This window comes from Bombus vancouverensis, chromosome 11, assembly GCF_051014615.1.
Source record: "Bombus vancouverensis nearcticus chromosome 11, iyBomVanc1_principal, whole genome shotgun sequence".
In the NCBI taxonomy this organism is placed as follows: domain Eukaryota; kingdom Metazoa; phylum Arthropoda; class Insecta; order Hymenoptera; family Apidae; genus Bombus; species Bombus vancouverensis.
In genome coordinates, this window is record NC_134921.1 from 7,988,857 (window position 1) to 8,005,924 (window position 17,068).

At 41.9% G+C, this 17,068-nt stretch overlaps 1 protein-coding gene across 17 annotated transcripts in view; it reads left to right on the top strand.

Moving 5' to 3' along the window:
• Positions 1-17,068, top strand: part of FoxP (forkhead box transcription factor P) — a 216,703-nt gene that overhangs the window by 177,619 nt on the left and 22,016 nt on the right. For all 17 annotated transcript variants that reach the window (XM_033327033.2, XM_033327035.2, XM_033327036.2 and 14 more), the window contains 3 exons: positions 14,017-14,607; positions 15,148-15,210; positions 16,811-17,060. In XM_033327033.2, the coding sequence (XP_033182924.1) occupies positions 14,017-14,607; positions 15,148-15,210; positions 16,811-17,060 (904 nt within the window). The remainder of the gene's footprint in view (positions 1-14,016; positions 14,608-15,147; positions 15,211-16,810; positions 17,061-17,068) is intronic.

A 17,068-nucleotide genomic window follows, 5' to 3' on the forward strand; every position in this document is an offset into this window, starting at 1 on the left:
AGTTCTCGGCGACTCTAAAATTTTATTTGGCCCTCTTTCGCGGGGAAAAATGCTTCTCGAGGTGCGAGCCTTCTCCTTGTAGAACGGCATAGTAACACCCCTTTCTTATAACTCGTAGACTGCCAGATTTTTACGTCGATAATATTAAATAAATATCTCGGGGAATCATTTTTGGAATATCATTGGTAAATCTTATTAACGGAGAAATAGAATGTTGTAGTTTAAAAATTTCACAATGAAATATCATGGCCGATGGAACAGGACAAATTTTGATTCTCGTTCTATCGACACAAAATGTTTCATGAAACATGGACACTTTGTTGACCGATGTTTGATATTAACAACGTGAAACGCGACCAAACACATGTCCCGGTCAGATAGAGGAAAAAAATTGAAGCTTTTTATTCTCCCGGGCGTAACGTTCGAGTGACTCTTATGAAACAAAGTTTAACCGTGTTTACAGGGTGCGGCAGGGAAGCTTTGAACGGCATAAAACGAAATAGCGCTCGAATATATCTAGCATTGTGCGCAGGGGTGTGTTCGTGATAATTTGTTCAGCCAGAGTACATACATAGCTCACGGTGCATGTTCTTTAATTGAGGTGTGTTTACACGCGACGGGGAATTTCACTGGACGACTGTGACTTATCGCGCTTGAACGAGCCTCTATAGGAATAAAAATTGAAACTAATCGATTCTATGATATTACTCGTGCCTCTGTTAGCTATTACATAGTACTGTAATGAAGCACGATTATTATAGTTTTATTGGAAACATTTGGAAAAGAATCTGGAAATGTATATACAGTTTATGACATATTTATCGTAAGGATACACTTCGGAGAGATAACCAAGGTATTTTAACCATCAATTATTCCTTACATCAATAGGTCAAAATATTTATTGGAACAATCATTAATACCAATTCCATGTTTCAGACTACTATTCATATGTTCGTAATGAATAATCCGTAACTCTTATGCGCATTTTCAGATGATTGGTCTTAAATTTTATCGATATAATCACGATAGTAGTATCTCATAACAGTTTCATATAACACGCATGACAAATTTATAAAAATTTTCTACGGTAATCGTACAAATAATTTCATGAGTCGCTGTATTTTTCTATATTTAAGTCTTTCAAACGTCTCTCACCCCCGTTCCATGCAAATAAAAATTGAAACTAATCGATTTCCATATTTTGTCCCCTTCAATGCTATGATGTTACTCGCGCGTCTCTTTATGTCACCAAAACCGCGCTTCAAATTCTTCCAAAGAATCTCAGCTTTCATATATCTCGCGTGCTCGCTCCTAAAGACTTCTCACACCCTCGCCAAAGTCCAAGAAGCCGCCTCTTTCCAAGTCAGAACCACGGCGTATAAACTTTTCATCGTGGGTGTCCGCGACGCTTGTAGCCCCCATAAAAAGCAGCAGCGCGAGCAATGAATGATAAGACGTTAAGACGCCCGGTCGCGGGGCCAGGTTCGATCTTTCGTTTGACTCCGCGACGATCCTTTTCGCGGTGGTTGGTTGCCGCGTGAAATAAGAGACATACACGCGGACGCATTATGTGAAAAATATGGTAATAATATTGCCGGGGCCAAGCAAAACAGGCGCCTTGCATATGAAATATGCGAGATCGCGCCTGCAACTCCGACCCCTGTTCAGCCACCCCCTTCTCGTAGTCGCCCGTTCCAACATCTCCGTTGTTCCAAACGAGACACGGACCAACGACGACGATAGCAGCGGCACCTTTTCTCCCGGTTTTTCACCCTCGAGCCCTGCTATTCGCGTTTACTCCTTTTCTCTTTTTAAAGCACCTCATCCGGCGCGATCTTAGAGCGCACCCCGGATTCCGCTGGCTTCGCTGACGGAATACAAATGTGACTTTCGTGTACCGAGACGAGCAAGCCTTCCTCTCGCGACCACGCTTCCTCCTTTCTCGCGCAATTCCCGGCGAATTAGCGAGGAAAAACAGGGGAACCATCCCCTCTGCTGCTTCCTTTCTCCTCGACTTCCCGGCTGAGACGTGATTTACTTAGAAACATCGTCGATGGAAATTCTTTCAACCTAAGGAATTCGTATTTCATTGGCTAGATGCTACGTGTCTTTGAGGTTAGGTGAAACGATGTAAAATTTGTTGGCCGTGTGAATTGTTTTCTAGAGATTCGTCGGATTCATTGGTAATTTAATAATCGTGCGCGATCGTAAAGAAATTGGAGGAATAAATTAACCGCCGGAGGTGAGAGCATGCGGGTATCTTCGGAGGTCCGAACATTATCACCGGACTAGAGTTAAAACGATTACTGTGTTTAATATTCATTTCGTTCGCCGTCTTGAATATTAATGTCGATATTAAAGAGAGGGAAGAAGAATCGGGCGTTAAGGCGCCGTAAGAGTACGAGAAGGGGTGACAGGATAAATGAATGTAAACTAGCGAAACCTCTACTCTGCTTGAAGAAATCGAGCTTGGTCTCTTTGTGGATGTACAACAGATCGTTTCTAGTCAGAAAACCACGCGGAATTCTTTTCATTTCTGCAGAAATCTCTGCTTTAATCGGCGAGCTTTATTTTCGCGATAAATCAAGCTGGCCTGATCCATCAGTTCACGTCGTGAACTTTCATTAGTAAAACAAGCGACCACCCTTTCGTGGTGTTTAAAAGTCGCCTTATACTTTTCTCGACATTTCCCCGGTCGTCCTCCTAATTCCTGAGCTCCGAACAACCTGGCATTTTTCTCACCCCTTTCCGACCGTCCCCTATCCAGCGGCGTACCCTCGCGTCCCGCCGCGTGAAAAATATCGGATAATTTTCCAAGTCGGAAAATCTGCTGTTGCCGGACTTAATTGTATCATCAGAGGAACTGCTTCGCTTCTGGGACTTGAATAATAGCGTACAATTTTTAACCGCGATTTCATCCGATGCCTTAGCCTCCAGCTCGCTTTGGAGAAACTCTTAATTCTTGCCACGACAAATTTGATATTCTATCGCGTTAAGAATTCTAAGAATAGCACAAATGACTATACGATTCTTTGAGAAATGAATAGAAATCATTTTGTGAGGTATCAGAGGATGCAAAGTACGAATTTCGTGTAGGAAACTTTATGTTTCATCGCGAAGAAGCTTTCGGAAAGACTCTTAATTTTCATCGCGGCAAATTTGGTCTTCTGTCGTGTAAAGAATTTGAAGAACGCTGGAAATTACCACAATTCTGTATTAAATTATGAGAGATACTTTCGTTAAGTATCAAAAGATGTAAAGTACAAGTTCGAAGCAAGAAACTTCATGTTTCTATCTAAAGGAGACACCAGAAAGATTGTGAATTCTTGTCGCGACAAATTTGACAAATACTCTGTCACATCAAGAATCCTCAAAATATCACGATTCTTCACAAAGTGATTGGACATACTTTTGTCAAATGTCAAGAGACAAAATATTTTAGACACGAAACTTAATGTCTGGACGTACAAATACAGGAACAAAGTCCTCGTTGGAAGAGGCGACGGGTGCTGGGATTCGAAAAGAAACAAGATATTCCGAGGACGAGGGTGACGATCACCCTTGCGATATCTACTCGTGGAGCACCGGAAGTGAGCAGAGAAGCGTAGGAATGCGAAAGCGACGAGAGGCGGTGGAAAAAAAGCAGCGAGACAGACACGGCGACCGTATGGCACAAGCGGAGAACAGAGGTCCGACGTCGGCCTGACGGACTCTCTCCCGTTTGTGCAAACAAACCAAAATGGACTGCGAATAAATATGCGTCTACGAGCAAAAGCGAACGCCCGTATGCTTGGTCATGATCCGTCCATGTACGAAGAGGGACACCAAGAGGGTGAGAAGAGGGAGAGTCGCGCAACGCGAGGGGGGCGGAGTACGTCGGGGATTTAGGGACTTTAATGGAGCTCGTCTGGCCGCGACTAGCAGAAAAGGAATTCGCTACTTTCCATTATTCACCGCCTTCCTTTCTGTCTCTTCTCCGACTGGTTCTCCTTCTTCTCTCTTTTCCTCTCTCTTTCGAAACGGCAAACTCTGAACTCTGAATTGCTAAAAAAGCATCGATGGCCTCTAAATCGTACCACGTATTGTTCGTGCGTTTCTATCTGTACAGCTTCCCGGCCCCTACGGACCTGAACTTCTGATCGCTGAATCCGAATATTATGCATTTATCAATTATCATTAATTTGTCGATTATTAATGAAAGAATAAGAGGTTTCTTATTTATATACGTATGAAAGCATATTGTATGTAGGTTTATATATATGTATGTATGATAAAATGTCCAATTGGAGGAAGAAGAATGATTATGGAATGTGTCAATGATCTTTTTTTTGGTCAATCGTTCTCGTCCAAACAGAAGTATAGTCAATTAAAACGCAGATCAGTTACAACGAGATCGGATAATCAAAACTCTACCGCGTACTATGGGCTATTATTTCTTGAAGTATATTTCAGTTTTATCAGATTTTCTTGTCGATGGATTGCTGTTGCGATTAATACAGTTGTGAGTATAAGAAGTTTTGAGATGTGGCGAGATTTGGAGTTTCTACCCCCTGTTTTTCGCTGTCTGGCAAAGAAGCAACGAAATCCACAGTGCAGAACGTCGAGGAAACGATGAAAGGTTCTTTTATAATTCAACCGGCCACTAATTGATACTGAATTATTAACCGGAACGAAAGTAAAACACGGTGCGCAGGTTATACGGCGATTGCCTAAGGATGCGCGTAGACACCAGTTTCCGGCACAAAGGGGCCTCGAACATTGTTCTAAGAAAACAACCGTCGTTTATCCAGACGTGTCTTCTGTTTGTATAAACCGTGTCGATATTAATTTCCCATCGTTCTCTCTTGGCACGATTCTTCTGAGACGTTTACGCTCTTCAACTCCTATCTAGGAACTAAGAGTTTACACACCAAGAAGAAGAAACCTGCACTGCGTCTACTATGCGTCTACTATTATATGAAGAAAAAAAAATAGAAAAAAAGGATAAAGAAAAATAGAATCTTACGAGCTGCGTGTCCCATGATGGTAAAGTTCGATTTAAAGTCGAGATCCTTTGTCCTAAAAACAGCAGCTCTCGTAATTTTTTTCCTTCCCGCGTGAGACGCGCGAGATGATTAATAGCGGGAAGACGAAGAGAAGAAGCGAAAGGCACGAGGAAAGAATTGCACGATTACCCGAGTACAAACCTTGGCTGGGCCGCTGATGCAGTGGAGAAATGGGAAAGCTGACTAAGGCAAAACCGTTCTCCAAACCCCTCTAACACCCTGCGCGCCCTATCCACTCTTTTCTCCTGTAAAGTCTCAAGGGTGGAAAAGAGTAGGACGCACGGTTACCACCAAGTGGATGTAATTTTTCCGTTGTTTGATTTTCATTAACGACTGGTAGCCCACAGGCTTGCAACGGTGTGCTTGTGGCCTCCGACGATGGAAGAGAAGATGGGGTCAAGAAACAGGGAAATTATGGGCTACGCCAAACAGATACATCCTTTATTTCATTTTCTTCGACGGGCCAAGTCGGAAATTTCGCCCCCGAGAGAAAACCAGAGGGGGGATCAAGGGGCGGGAGTGGCTAATGGCGAAAGTTAGCAGCGTACGGGGGAAGAAACAAAATATTTCGCGTTTTATCGCTGCTTGTCATCGAGGGGATGAAGGGTAGAGAGAATCTATCGGTAAACGAGGCCAGAGAAAGGATAATGGAATAAAGTTTGCGTCCATCGAGCATGAAATTGAGTAATCACGAAAAACATACTATTTCGTATTGTTATTCGATAAATCGTGACTATCGGATTTCAGAAGAATTTGGATTTTTGTTTAACTTGCGCAAATATTTACACTATTGAATACAGGTAAATACAATACGACTTTATTTATTTGAACTTCCTGAGAGACAACCCAATTTGCAAAAATGTTCGAATATATTATGTGTGTTATACGAAACGTCATAATCATAAAAGTATCTAAACAGTCCATTGTCATCGTATTAAGAAGCTTCAATATTCTGTGGGACCATCTTTAACACCTGCTATATGTTTAAATTACACATGTCATACGCTAATCTTCCATTAAACATATCTTTAGAGTAAATGCCTTGTAACTTCTATATACATTTTTAAATTGGTTTCAAATTTTACTCATATAATAGTCGCAGCCTTCATTTCATTCTAGTGTTAATGGAATTTCAAAATATTTTATATAAGACACGCATGAAGGATTTCTATGTTATCATCGAGTGTGTAGACGTTCAAATACTTTCACAAGTCACATTTCGTTCGTTCGTATCGGAGAGTGAAGAAAGAAGGAAAAATTCTCGAAGGCTAACTGTGTACCGTGGAGAAACAACGGTGCATGTTCACCGGTGCACGCATAACGAAAATCGCTGAACCGGTGGATGTAAGCAAACCCGCAGAATGCCGAAATTACTCTCTTCGATGCACCCTCTGTCCCAGCTTCCTCTGTTATCCGTTCTCGTTCTCACCCTCCGCCGATCTCTCCCCAATTTTCCAACCCCCTTCGCCCCTTTCTCGTGCTCTTTCGCCACGCGCTCTCTGCCTCTGGACACCCCCGACCTTCTGTATCTCGCCTACCCAGCTGCGACACTCCCAACCTCTATGCGTTAATTCTTGTACATACAGACAGCGGATACCTACGGGAAAGGGTATACTTCTGGCAACGTTTACCTTGCATAATGCCGCCCCAATCTTTGTTTCCTTCTATCCGGTTCCGTTTTACCGTGATCATTCTTTCGCTCGTACGATTATGGTTTCTGCGTTGCTGACTTTATTTTTGTGGTTACAAGGATGCGTATAATTTACTGAAAGAATTTTTATCGTATTAGATCGGTATATTTGAAAAGTTTGAAAATTTGACGAGACGATAGGACTAAATTTTACTGTATCATCGACTTAAAGCACGAATCCCAGAATCGCTAATAATTTCTATCGATTATAATTATAATGAAGCATATCAAAGTAAAAGAAATTTGATATAAATCACGTATATTCAAAGTTTGAAACAACGAATAATTAATACGATGAATAATATAACGAATATTCGTGCGACTTTTATAGTATTCGATATTGATAAAATTTAAGATAATTCTATTAAAAAATTCGAACATTGCTGCAGTTCTCCTCCGGAAAAGAACACTTCGGACCAAAACTAAAATTTACCAAAGAGAATATCTCAGTTCATGAACGAAAGGCTCACAATTGCGCGATAAAAAATTCACCGATAGTGTCGATCTCTTTATTAGATAGAGCAGTCGAATTGACACAAGGTAAAAGGGGATTGAAAGCGAGATCGAAAGCTGAGATCGTACGGACATCAGCGTCGAGCGAATCCTACTAATTGATACCCGTGAAAGGCCGCCTCTGTACATTGTCAATTGACGATTGGAAAAAGACAAAGTCTAGGGGGTGAAAGGCAGTCGAGGTGGGGTGGTTGGTTGGGGCCAGCTGAAATGAACCTACGAAACGATAGAACGGGAATCGAAGCTAGGTAACAACACGGAACGAGAAGAGGAGGAACGACTACGACGACGGGAGCTGGAGTTTTTGAGAGGCTGACGAACCAATCACGGGACCATCTATAATGTACACAGGCCGTTAACGATGGAGCCCAGAGACATTCCGTCCGCTTGGTTCTAGCCATTTTCCAAATATCCAGCTGGCTAGTGAGTCGTCCCAGGAAACCTACTACCCCTACCAGGCTTACTCACCCTTTTCTCTTTTCTATGGATCTCTTCCTAGTCGCTGGACCGGCCCGTCCATCCAACGCAGACGTTCCCAGAATCGTTAATTCCTTTCAATATTGCAGAATCCTTTTCGAACAAAGTCATTGGATCATTTAGATGTCCTCGTTTCTATCGAATAGCTACGACCCATCGGGTTTCTGGGAAATTTTCGTATTAATCGATTAATCAATTTGTTGATCGATCGAGTTATTTTTCTAGTCCAAGTCGTTGAACTTCTTTAATCTTTGCTCGTGTTTCTTATCGATCTGAAAATCGTTATAGGCTAAGGTAGGATTATTTGTGTTAAGCTAAGTAATTTGCTAAATTCGGTTTTCAAAGACAATTTTTAAGCTATCTATATTAGTAGCGGAATAAATAGTAAAATTGTGAAATGTTTTAGTAATTCTTACGTATATAGTACTTCCTCACTGACTCAAATAACCGTACCATAGATATATTCTTTTCTTTTTATTGAATTTCAAATATACCATATTCTTTCATTATCGTATGAATAACTAATGGTGTTTCGTAATATACAATTTGACGAATTTGTGCAAAGTTCAAGATCGAGTTTTAAGATGTTGAAGCTCAGATGGCTCGAATGTCCTTACCTCTTACTATATGGCTAGGATTGGTTAGAATTTTCAGACGTGTCTGAACTTTTGAATAGCTAGAAGCGGCACAGAAATTAGTAACTTGGTATAGAATAAGGGTAAGGAAGTAATCGGCGATAGTGGAAGAAGAGGCAGACGTGTCTTTCGAAAGACTCGTCAGTGTCCAAAGAGACACGCATAGTTTCTCTAATTCTGAATTATTCGACGAATTCATAGGGACTGCGTGCCGCGACGAATGACGGAAAACGGGACCGGGAATAGGGACTTTTCGGAGTAATTTGTATTCCACATTTCACGTGGAACTGCACGAGGGGTGACGAGTGCTCCTTCTCCGTGTCGCGTCCTTCGTCTCTCTTACTTCCCTGCTCTCGTTCACCCTGTTCGGTGTGTTCACACTGCGGTCTGCTCTCACCCGGAAAGAGACTTACAGTCGCACGTATATAAACGGCGGCCAGGGAGTAACGTCTGATTATGCGAACGCATGGCTGGTCGTAACGCGATTTAATATTAAAATATTATGACAAACGTCAACAGGAGGCGGGTGTAAAGAGACGCGTCTCTGATTGGCCGTCGACGTGAATACGAAACGAGAGACGGGGACATCTCCGCGCAACCCTTGTTTTGTACCCCAGGCGCTGCTCCATTTTCGACGCTGTTCGGGCAAATGACTTTGTGCGTTTCGATAAATTGCTCGAATTTTAATCGCCAGACTGCAGACGTTTATGCAAATTTATATTTTTTGAACACGATTAGAGGAATGGAAACTCGAATGTATAGTGATTCTTTTATAATACTTTCCTTTGGATATACTGTATCTTTTTCCGTGTTATGTATATTATATAAACATCATTTACTTCTGGATTAGTTTCACAAGGTCAAACGAAAGTTATTCAGCGATTCATCGAAATTGTAATATCTTAGGTCAAACGTGTCAAATTTTAACAAAGTTTTTGGATTTTCTGATTTTAGTAGCCAGATGATAGCATGGTGTGGAATCGATGTTATAAAAAATGATTTATGTCTTAATTTTCCTATAAAAAGACAAACATAGACGAAGGTCGTGTTTCTAATGAAAGTCTCGCTTCTGTTATAATCGAAAATGAAATTTTGAACGTTGTTACATAAAAGTTCCTTTCGTTTCTCTCATTTTTTCTGATAATTGATCCAAGACATGTGATATATATGATATATTATTCTAATGAATCGCCGAATAATTTTGGTTTTAATAGATGCAAAGTGGAAAAGGAAAAACATACACGCGACACAGGTAGATCTCCTTTTTCATCGGTTACAATTTAGGCGACCGATTAAAAACGTTGCGATATGAAGAAATTCCGGGTGCGTTCGGTATTACGATGTTAAAAATCAATCAAACAGCGAGTACACTCTCGGTCCATGGACAGAGATCCGAGCGGGAATTTTAATCAATACATACATAATAGAACATTCTTGCTATGGCGTATCGCGGCTATGAAAATATCACGGTTAACAGATCCAAAAGGGATGTTCAATATAGAACGTGAGGGAAAACTAGAAAGTAAATCCGATTCGGATTTGTGGAATAAACGGATCGACAGTGCAAATCGCCGAATTTTTTCCCCTGGACAACGCTCTTTCTTTTTTTTTCCTCTCTCCCCGTTTTTTTATTTCTTTCCTGTAACAAGTGTTCCGATGACGTTCACGGCAACTCTCTGTGCGTGCAGTTTAATTGGCGCGTATAAAACGACGCTAAATAAACATTCCACATACCGTGGCAACGTAACGAGTCGAACATTCACGATACCCTATCGATTTCCGTCGAACTGAATTCAAATTGATCGAATTCCACTGTCCCAAACGCGAAACTATCCTTTCTCCTCAAACTTCTTCTCTTTTAGGCTATGATCGTAGCGGGTCTGCTTCCTGATAAAATTAGGCTTCTGATAACGCCAGAACAATCAGTATATAGATTCGAAGACCCCATGATTACAATGTTCTGTCAAATTTGTCTGAACATTAATCAACTGGATAAATTAAAAAGCAGCGAAAGTGATTAAGACGCTATTTTTTAAATTTATCTTGGAATTTGGTATGAGTTTTGTCATCTTCTTGTAATCAACGAACTTATGGAAATAAGTAATTTGTTTATCGAGAATTGAACATTAACCATGTACTCATGTAATGAAACTAAGGAACGAATATTCTTGTGAGTATATTCATTTCCATCTTCAAATGTCTCGTCCAGGCCTCCGTTGTGACCACAAGCTACATCTTAGCTACATCTTTTTTCAGATACTTTATTTCGCAGTTCCTTCAAACACGTATCCGCCGTAACCATAGCCTCAGACATATCAATTCGCGGGGAAATTATCTTTCGATTCCGAGTACAAATCTCCGAATGGTATCCTCCTCGCGACACTCTCGTCTCGATTCAAATAAACAAGCAATCGCCGCAACCTCGAATGTTACTTCTCGCCATCGAAACGAAGCTCGCGTCAGGCTGTCGTATATTTCACGAAATGTTGGGTGACTCACGACGAGTGCCATGGGAGCGGCACTGTGCGCAGCCACGGATAGTTTCAACGCTTTTCAAAGACAGATGAAGCGGAAGACGAAGCGGGAGAATCGAAGAGATTTCAACCAAAGGGGGGAAATCGAAAGTATAAAGACGGAAACCGAGGTCTCCGGAGAACTCATATACACAGGCTAGGCGGGGGCGTACAGTAGTTTGGTGCGGTTCTCTCGGGGCGTAGGGAGAGGTCAGGGGAGCTGGAATAAATCCAAACAGTAAACAGAGAGAAAAAAAAGAGCAAGAGATATATATCTATATATACGGATATATATATATATAAGGATCGCGGGGGTGGATGGTTGGTGAAAATCCTAATATATAAAAGATATGAAGGTCTGGTGACGACGACGAGACGGCCATGTAGCAGTGGAGCAGCGCCGGGACTGAAGTCGAAGGAGCCTTCGGGATTCAAATAAGTGGCGTTACGGTGGCCAGGGAGGGAAGGAAAGGGGTCGAAGGAATCTGAACAGCCAACAACAAGCGCGGCTCCCCGACCTTTATTTAACCTTTTCTTAAAAGAGTCTTAGGAGTCCCTCTTATCTGTAGTCGATGGCCCTTCAAAGTCGGCTCTTATACTTTCATTCTTTCTGTACCCTTATATTTTTTTCCTTTGGCCCCGTTCGTGTACACACGTCGAGCTTGCTCGTCGTTACCCCTCTACACCCCACTCCGCACCCCCTTGGCCCCCATTTTTTTCGTGGGCTGAACCCACCCTCTACTTCGTTTCGCCTGCGATTTTTCCACCCCTTTCACCCTATGGTGACACGGCGACGTTGGACGTTCAAGATTCTTCGTTTCTTCGTTAAAACAGAAGCAATCGAAGCGAGACAGAGCGAAGAGAGATGAATAAGAGAAGGAGAAACGAGCTCGGTATTAATTAGCGAATTAAAGGATCGCGATCTAGGCGGGGCGGTGCGTCTCTGGCTAAAGTGGATTAAAACCTCCTGCCGATCGTTGCTTTTCATTAATTTCGTTAAGTAAACGGCCCTGTCGCTCATGCTCCTCGTCTCTCGAATCATTTTTTATTGTTTTTTCCAAGGCGACTGAGCCGACTCCTCGGGGACCTCGTTTCGAAAAATTCTTTTCCCGTGGAATTTCGTCTCCGTCGAACGAAGAAACGTCGTGCGTAAATCGACGAACCGGACGGGAACACAGGACGAGCTTTCCTGAGGAGAATCAGCGTGGATTTTCCAACGGCGACTCCTCCTCTGTTTTTCCACGACGCGTTTTTTCCTTTCGCGTCGGTCCGCTTCGAACTTCGGAGACGAAACGCAACCACTCCTGACTAAACACTGATAACGCCCTGCGCCTCCACGTCGGGACTTTCTTTGCATGTTATAAACATACGTAATCGTACACAAATAAGATTAGCATAGGACTCGCGGATCAACCAAGAGACACACTCGCTTTTCACGCTCGAAGAAACAATCGCGAGGCTGACTTTCCATACTGGGAACGAGAAAAACGGCAGAGCAGAGCAGAAAGGAATTCGTTTTAAATTTATCTCTGACGGAACTCTGTCTCTCTGTTTCTTTCTCTCTGACTTTCTCCCTCGCATTTGCCATTCTACGAAAAGTGCGCGCGCGCGCCTGTGGTCCACCAAAGAACGACCTTCGATCGCGACGCTAGTTTTCGGGATTCACTATGCGTTCTCAGTTGTTCTGCTCGTCAGGAATCGTCTCCAGGCCACGCGGAGATGCGGTTTCGAAACAGGCATTCTAAACAGCCTCTGCACGACAGAGGCGTGTTTGCTTGTTTCGAGGAATCGAAAACAAGTTCCGATGCAACTTACAAACAAGTCGAGGACATTTCTACAAACACGATGAAGTAGGAAAGGAAAAAGAAGCCGAGCCATTGTTGGCTGGTATTCATCCAAACGATTAATCCTAATCGAACGATAAATTCAATGTGGCGCGGTTACATTTACTCGCGAGATCATTTCGTAGACTTTTTTTAAATAAGTATATTGCAGAGGTTTATCGACGAAGAGTTTCTGTTACATTACGATACGTTTGTTTTACATTTCCGTAAATGTGACAAAATTTTTCTCCTTTTGCGTCGGTCCGCTTAAAGGAGGAATGGAAGAGCAAGGAGGGAAATTGGAAAAGGGAATGTAAAGTTGAAAGGCAAGAAGGGATGGAAAAGAATAGGGGATAAGAGATAAAGGAAGGAGAAGATAAGAAGGCGAAGAAAAGACGGAAAGAAATAAAAGAGAATTAAAAGGTAGGGGAGGAAGTAGAGAAAGAAGGATATAAATAAAAAAAGGAGATAAGGGAGGAAGGGAAGAAAGCGAAAGGAAAGAAAGAACGCTACGTGGCAACGTATGATACAATTTTTGGGTTGTATGATAAACTTAGGTATGATAAATTTTTCAAGAATTTCTGTCGTTGAATTAACTGGTTCCTTCCACGACATTTCGAAGAGAAACTAACAAAGAGCGGAAGACGAAACCAGTAGCACAATGTTCCGCCTTTACACTCTGCAATCTACTTGATGATAGAACTTAATAAAACAAATCTCGCTGCGTAAACAACAAAGTAAGAAGATTGGAGTCGACGCGATTCAGACAACACCGAGTTTCCATCTCGGTGTTCTCGAAGCCAACCAATCATGACGAAGGATACCAAGACGTCTCGAATACCATTAGATAAGATCAATATTGCTCAAAACACGGTGGAAGTTTAACGCGCGCACATTACACGGCATTTATATCATGAATATTCCGCCCCGGGGCTTCTTCTTCCCTCTTTTCGTTCTCGCCCGGTTTCTTCGTCCCTTGCAACAACCATCTCTAGCAACCCTTTCTTGTTATCTCGCGTTTGACTTCGTACAACTAGCGGTGTCGCCAAAACAGAAACTCCTTTATCTCTTATTAAACGAACACCGAATTTAAATTAATCCAAAAACTTATCGTTTGTATCGTTGTTGTATCACAAAGTAACTTCAATGTAATTTCTATATTGTAAAAATCCCCTGGAAAATTCGATAGAAAGAATTAACTTTTATGAAACAATCAATCTTTTTATTGAAAAAAAAAGTAAAAAAAGAAAAGAAAACAAAATCAGAGACAGCTCGCAACCGACTTTGATCGAGCTCTCGATCTCCATTTTCGTATTGCAGGCTACTTCGCTGTTTGCAGCCCTGAAGCAGCAGCAACAGCAACCACGCGACAGTATTCCCTCGTCGAGGGAACGCGAGAACCGAGAACGAGATCGGCTGTCGGTACGTAGCCGCGAGAACAACCGGAACGAGATAGGTGGCGGCGTGACCGAACAATCACAGCAACCACAACAGCCACAGCAACAGCAGCAGCAACAGGAACTCACGATCGAGTATCAGAGCAATGGAAAGCTCAGTCCCGCTGGACACACAGTGACAGCAGCACCCATGACCCAGCAAAAGCAACCTATCATTACGCAGCAATCGCAACAGCCGAGTTCGGGGGCGCCTGGTCCCCAACCGAGTCCTCATCAAAGTCCACAGGCCCCTCAGAGGGGTTCGCCTCCGAATCCTTCGCAAGGTCCTCCACCAGGAGGGCCGCCAGGGGCACCACCCTCGCAAAACCCCCCGCAAATGATGCTCAGCCCGGCTAGCGGCATCCATCAGATGCAACAGCTGCTCCAACAACACATACTCAGCCCTACTCAACTGCAATCATTCATGCAGCAACACTCACTCTATTTGCAGCAACAACAACAGCAACATCATCAGGTAATCAGATTTTGGAATATTTTTGTCCGCCATGATAACGGAACCTTTTTAAGTTATTGGAAAATGTGAAGTTTCTAGAATTAAGTTCCTGTAAATTGGATTGACGTTGTTATGGCTAGACTGTGAATGTTTACGCAGATTTCAAATCTTACGGACACACCTAAAGAAATGAAAGTTAAATAGAGATTTGTTTGACTGGCTAAATATTGTGGTTTTCTTCAGATATATTTAAGAATACTCTGCACGTGCTTTGGTTATTACTCACTTTTACTTAATTTTTGCTTGTTACGTAAAAGTTTTTATATTTAGAAGATTAAATTTCTCCTTTAATCAATCATTGGAAGATCAGAAGTATTAAGTACAGCAAGATAGTACATGAATCGTGTAGATCAAGGATATCGAATATTTAATAATACTTGTATTTAATTTCGGATTTGAGCTTCTATAAGGATGTGTTGTTAAATCTTATTAGAAGTAACATATTTTATGGGTTACGTCAATCAACTATCGACTGACATCAGATTGATTCTATTCTTCTAGGACTCTTCGTCGGAGCATGCGTCCAATCAGGAACGATTCGGCTACTTTTCGTCTCTAAAGGACGTAAGTATTCCATTCTTCGGACCTCCATTGTTGCAGCGAAGGAATCTCAAGTTTCATAGGTCGATCCTTCCAAGTTTATTGTGTCGCTTCTTCAAAGTACATTAGCGAAGTTTGTCCTTTTTACCGAGCAAGCATTGCATCTTGGCATAGTTAAACATCTTCCAGATACTCCGCCGGGTAAACAGACCGCCTTTTATCACCCTCCAACGGCCATTGATAATTTTAATTATAAAAAGCGTCCGTTTGATGGACTACGTTCTTCTTTCTCGTCCTTTACCACACTTACACAAACATTCGGACAACCTTTCAAAGGATAACAGCCTCCGAAAGAATGTCTCGAGCTATTCATACCGACATTTTCAAATAAACGTGTCTCTTCAAACTATTCGAAACTTCCAAACATTTTATAATTTTCATCGCGTTCCTGAATTATCAATATTTTTTTGCTCTCGAACTTTCCCATCGAGGAATTTTATCGTAATGTTAATTATAAAGGTATTTGGAAATTTGTGCGTTCGCGTCCAGCGAACCTGGGAATTTCGATGCTCAGCAAACAGTGTCTCTATCTTCCAATCAACGTTTGCGTGGAAAAAAGAATTTCCACGTAATTATGCTTTTGGTACAGTGATTACAAAAATTATTTGCACTTCCATCGTCTTTATCATAGCACTTTCTTACAGCTACTTAATTTAAATGTATCAATTTTCGTATCATTTAGTAGTTCCATACGACCGCAAAAATGTAATAAAATGAAATGTAGAATCAATGAAAGGACCTTCTACTAGAAAATAAGGATAGAAACACTTTCTATAACCAGTGTTTACTCCTTGAATTTTTTTAATATCGATAATTTTCGAATATCTACGTGGAACCGTTCTTGCACGTTACCCATAAACAGCACAAAGAACGTTTTAACGCAAATACATATCGTCATACGAGGTTCGCACACAGGCTCGATAGCTTCGATAGAGGCATCAAATATTTATTTAGCGGCCTGGCCTGACCGGTATGCTTTACTCTACAAATTTAGACAGTCCACTCGAACAGATTATTGCGAGAGCTCGCGCGAAAGACGATCTCAATTACCGAGAATTTAGCGCTCTTTGATCATTGTCATCATGAGGTGACATCTACTATTTCTATATATAGAGAGAAAAAATAAAACTTCTTTAATAAAACCTTGTCGTGTCTCGTTAATGGCGCAATTTTCGTTTGTACTATGATACTATAAGGCGTGCCTACTTCGCTGAGTTTGTTTTAAAATATCCTCCAGGCTTAGAAAAGACGGAGAATGAACGCAGAGGGGACGAGGTAAGCAATTAAGCATCGCCATCAGCCGTTGTGTCTCGTTGTTTGTCTTCTGGCTACTCATCAACTGCCCCCTGTCTTTCTCTTGCCTCCCCCTGCGAATTATCCGCGTCTGAGATTTATTCAGCAGCGTCAAGATGCAACTTTTCCACCCTTCAATTTTTTTCTTTTTCCTCCAACGTGAAATTTTTTTCCCCAACAAGTTCCTCGTTTTCCAGTGTTGTTATAAGGTGTGTAAATCGCGGAGAATTTTAACGAGCAAATTTACGGCTGTTTGTCGAAATGCTTACAGCATCAACACCAGTTTGCGGAGCTAGGTAGGAAGAAGTTGGAGCAAGCGATACAGCAACTGCAGGAACAATTGCAGCTTAATGTCATTCAACAGACGCATTTGCTACAAACGGCTGACAAAAAGAAGGCGTCTGCGCCGCTTCAACAACTGGCGCTTCAACAGCAACGCCTCATACAGCAGCTACAGATTACGCAGAGCCAATACCTTCTTCAACAGGGTCTGGGTCTTCAGGGTCACAATCCTTCTTCGGGTAGGAAT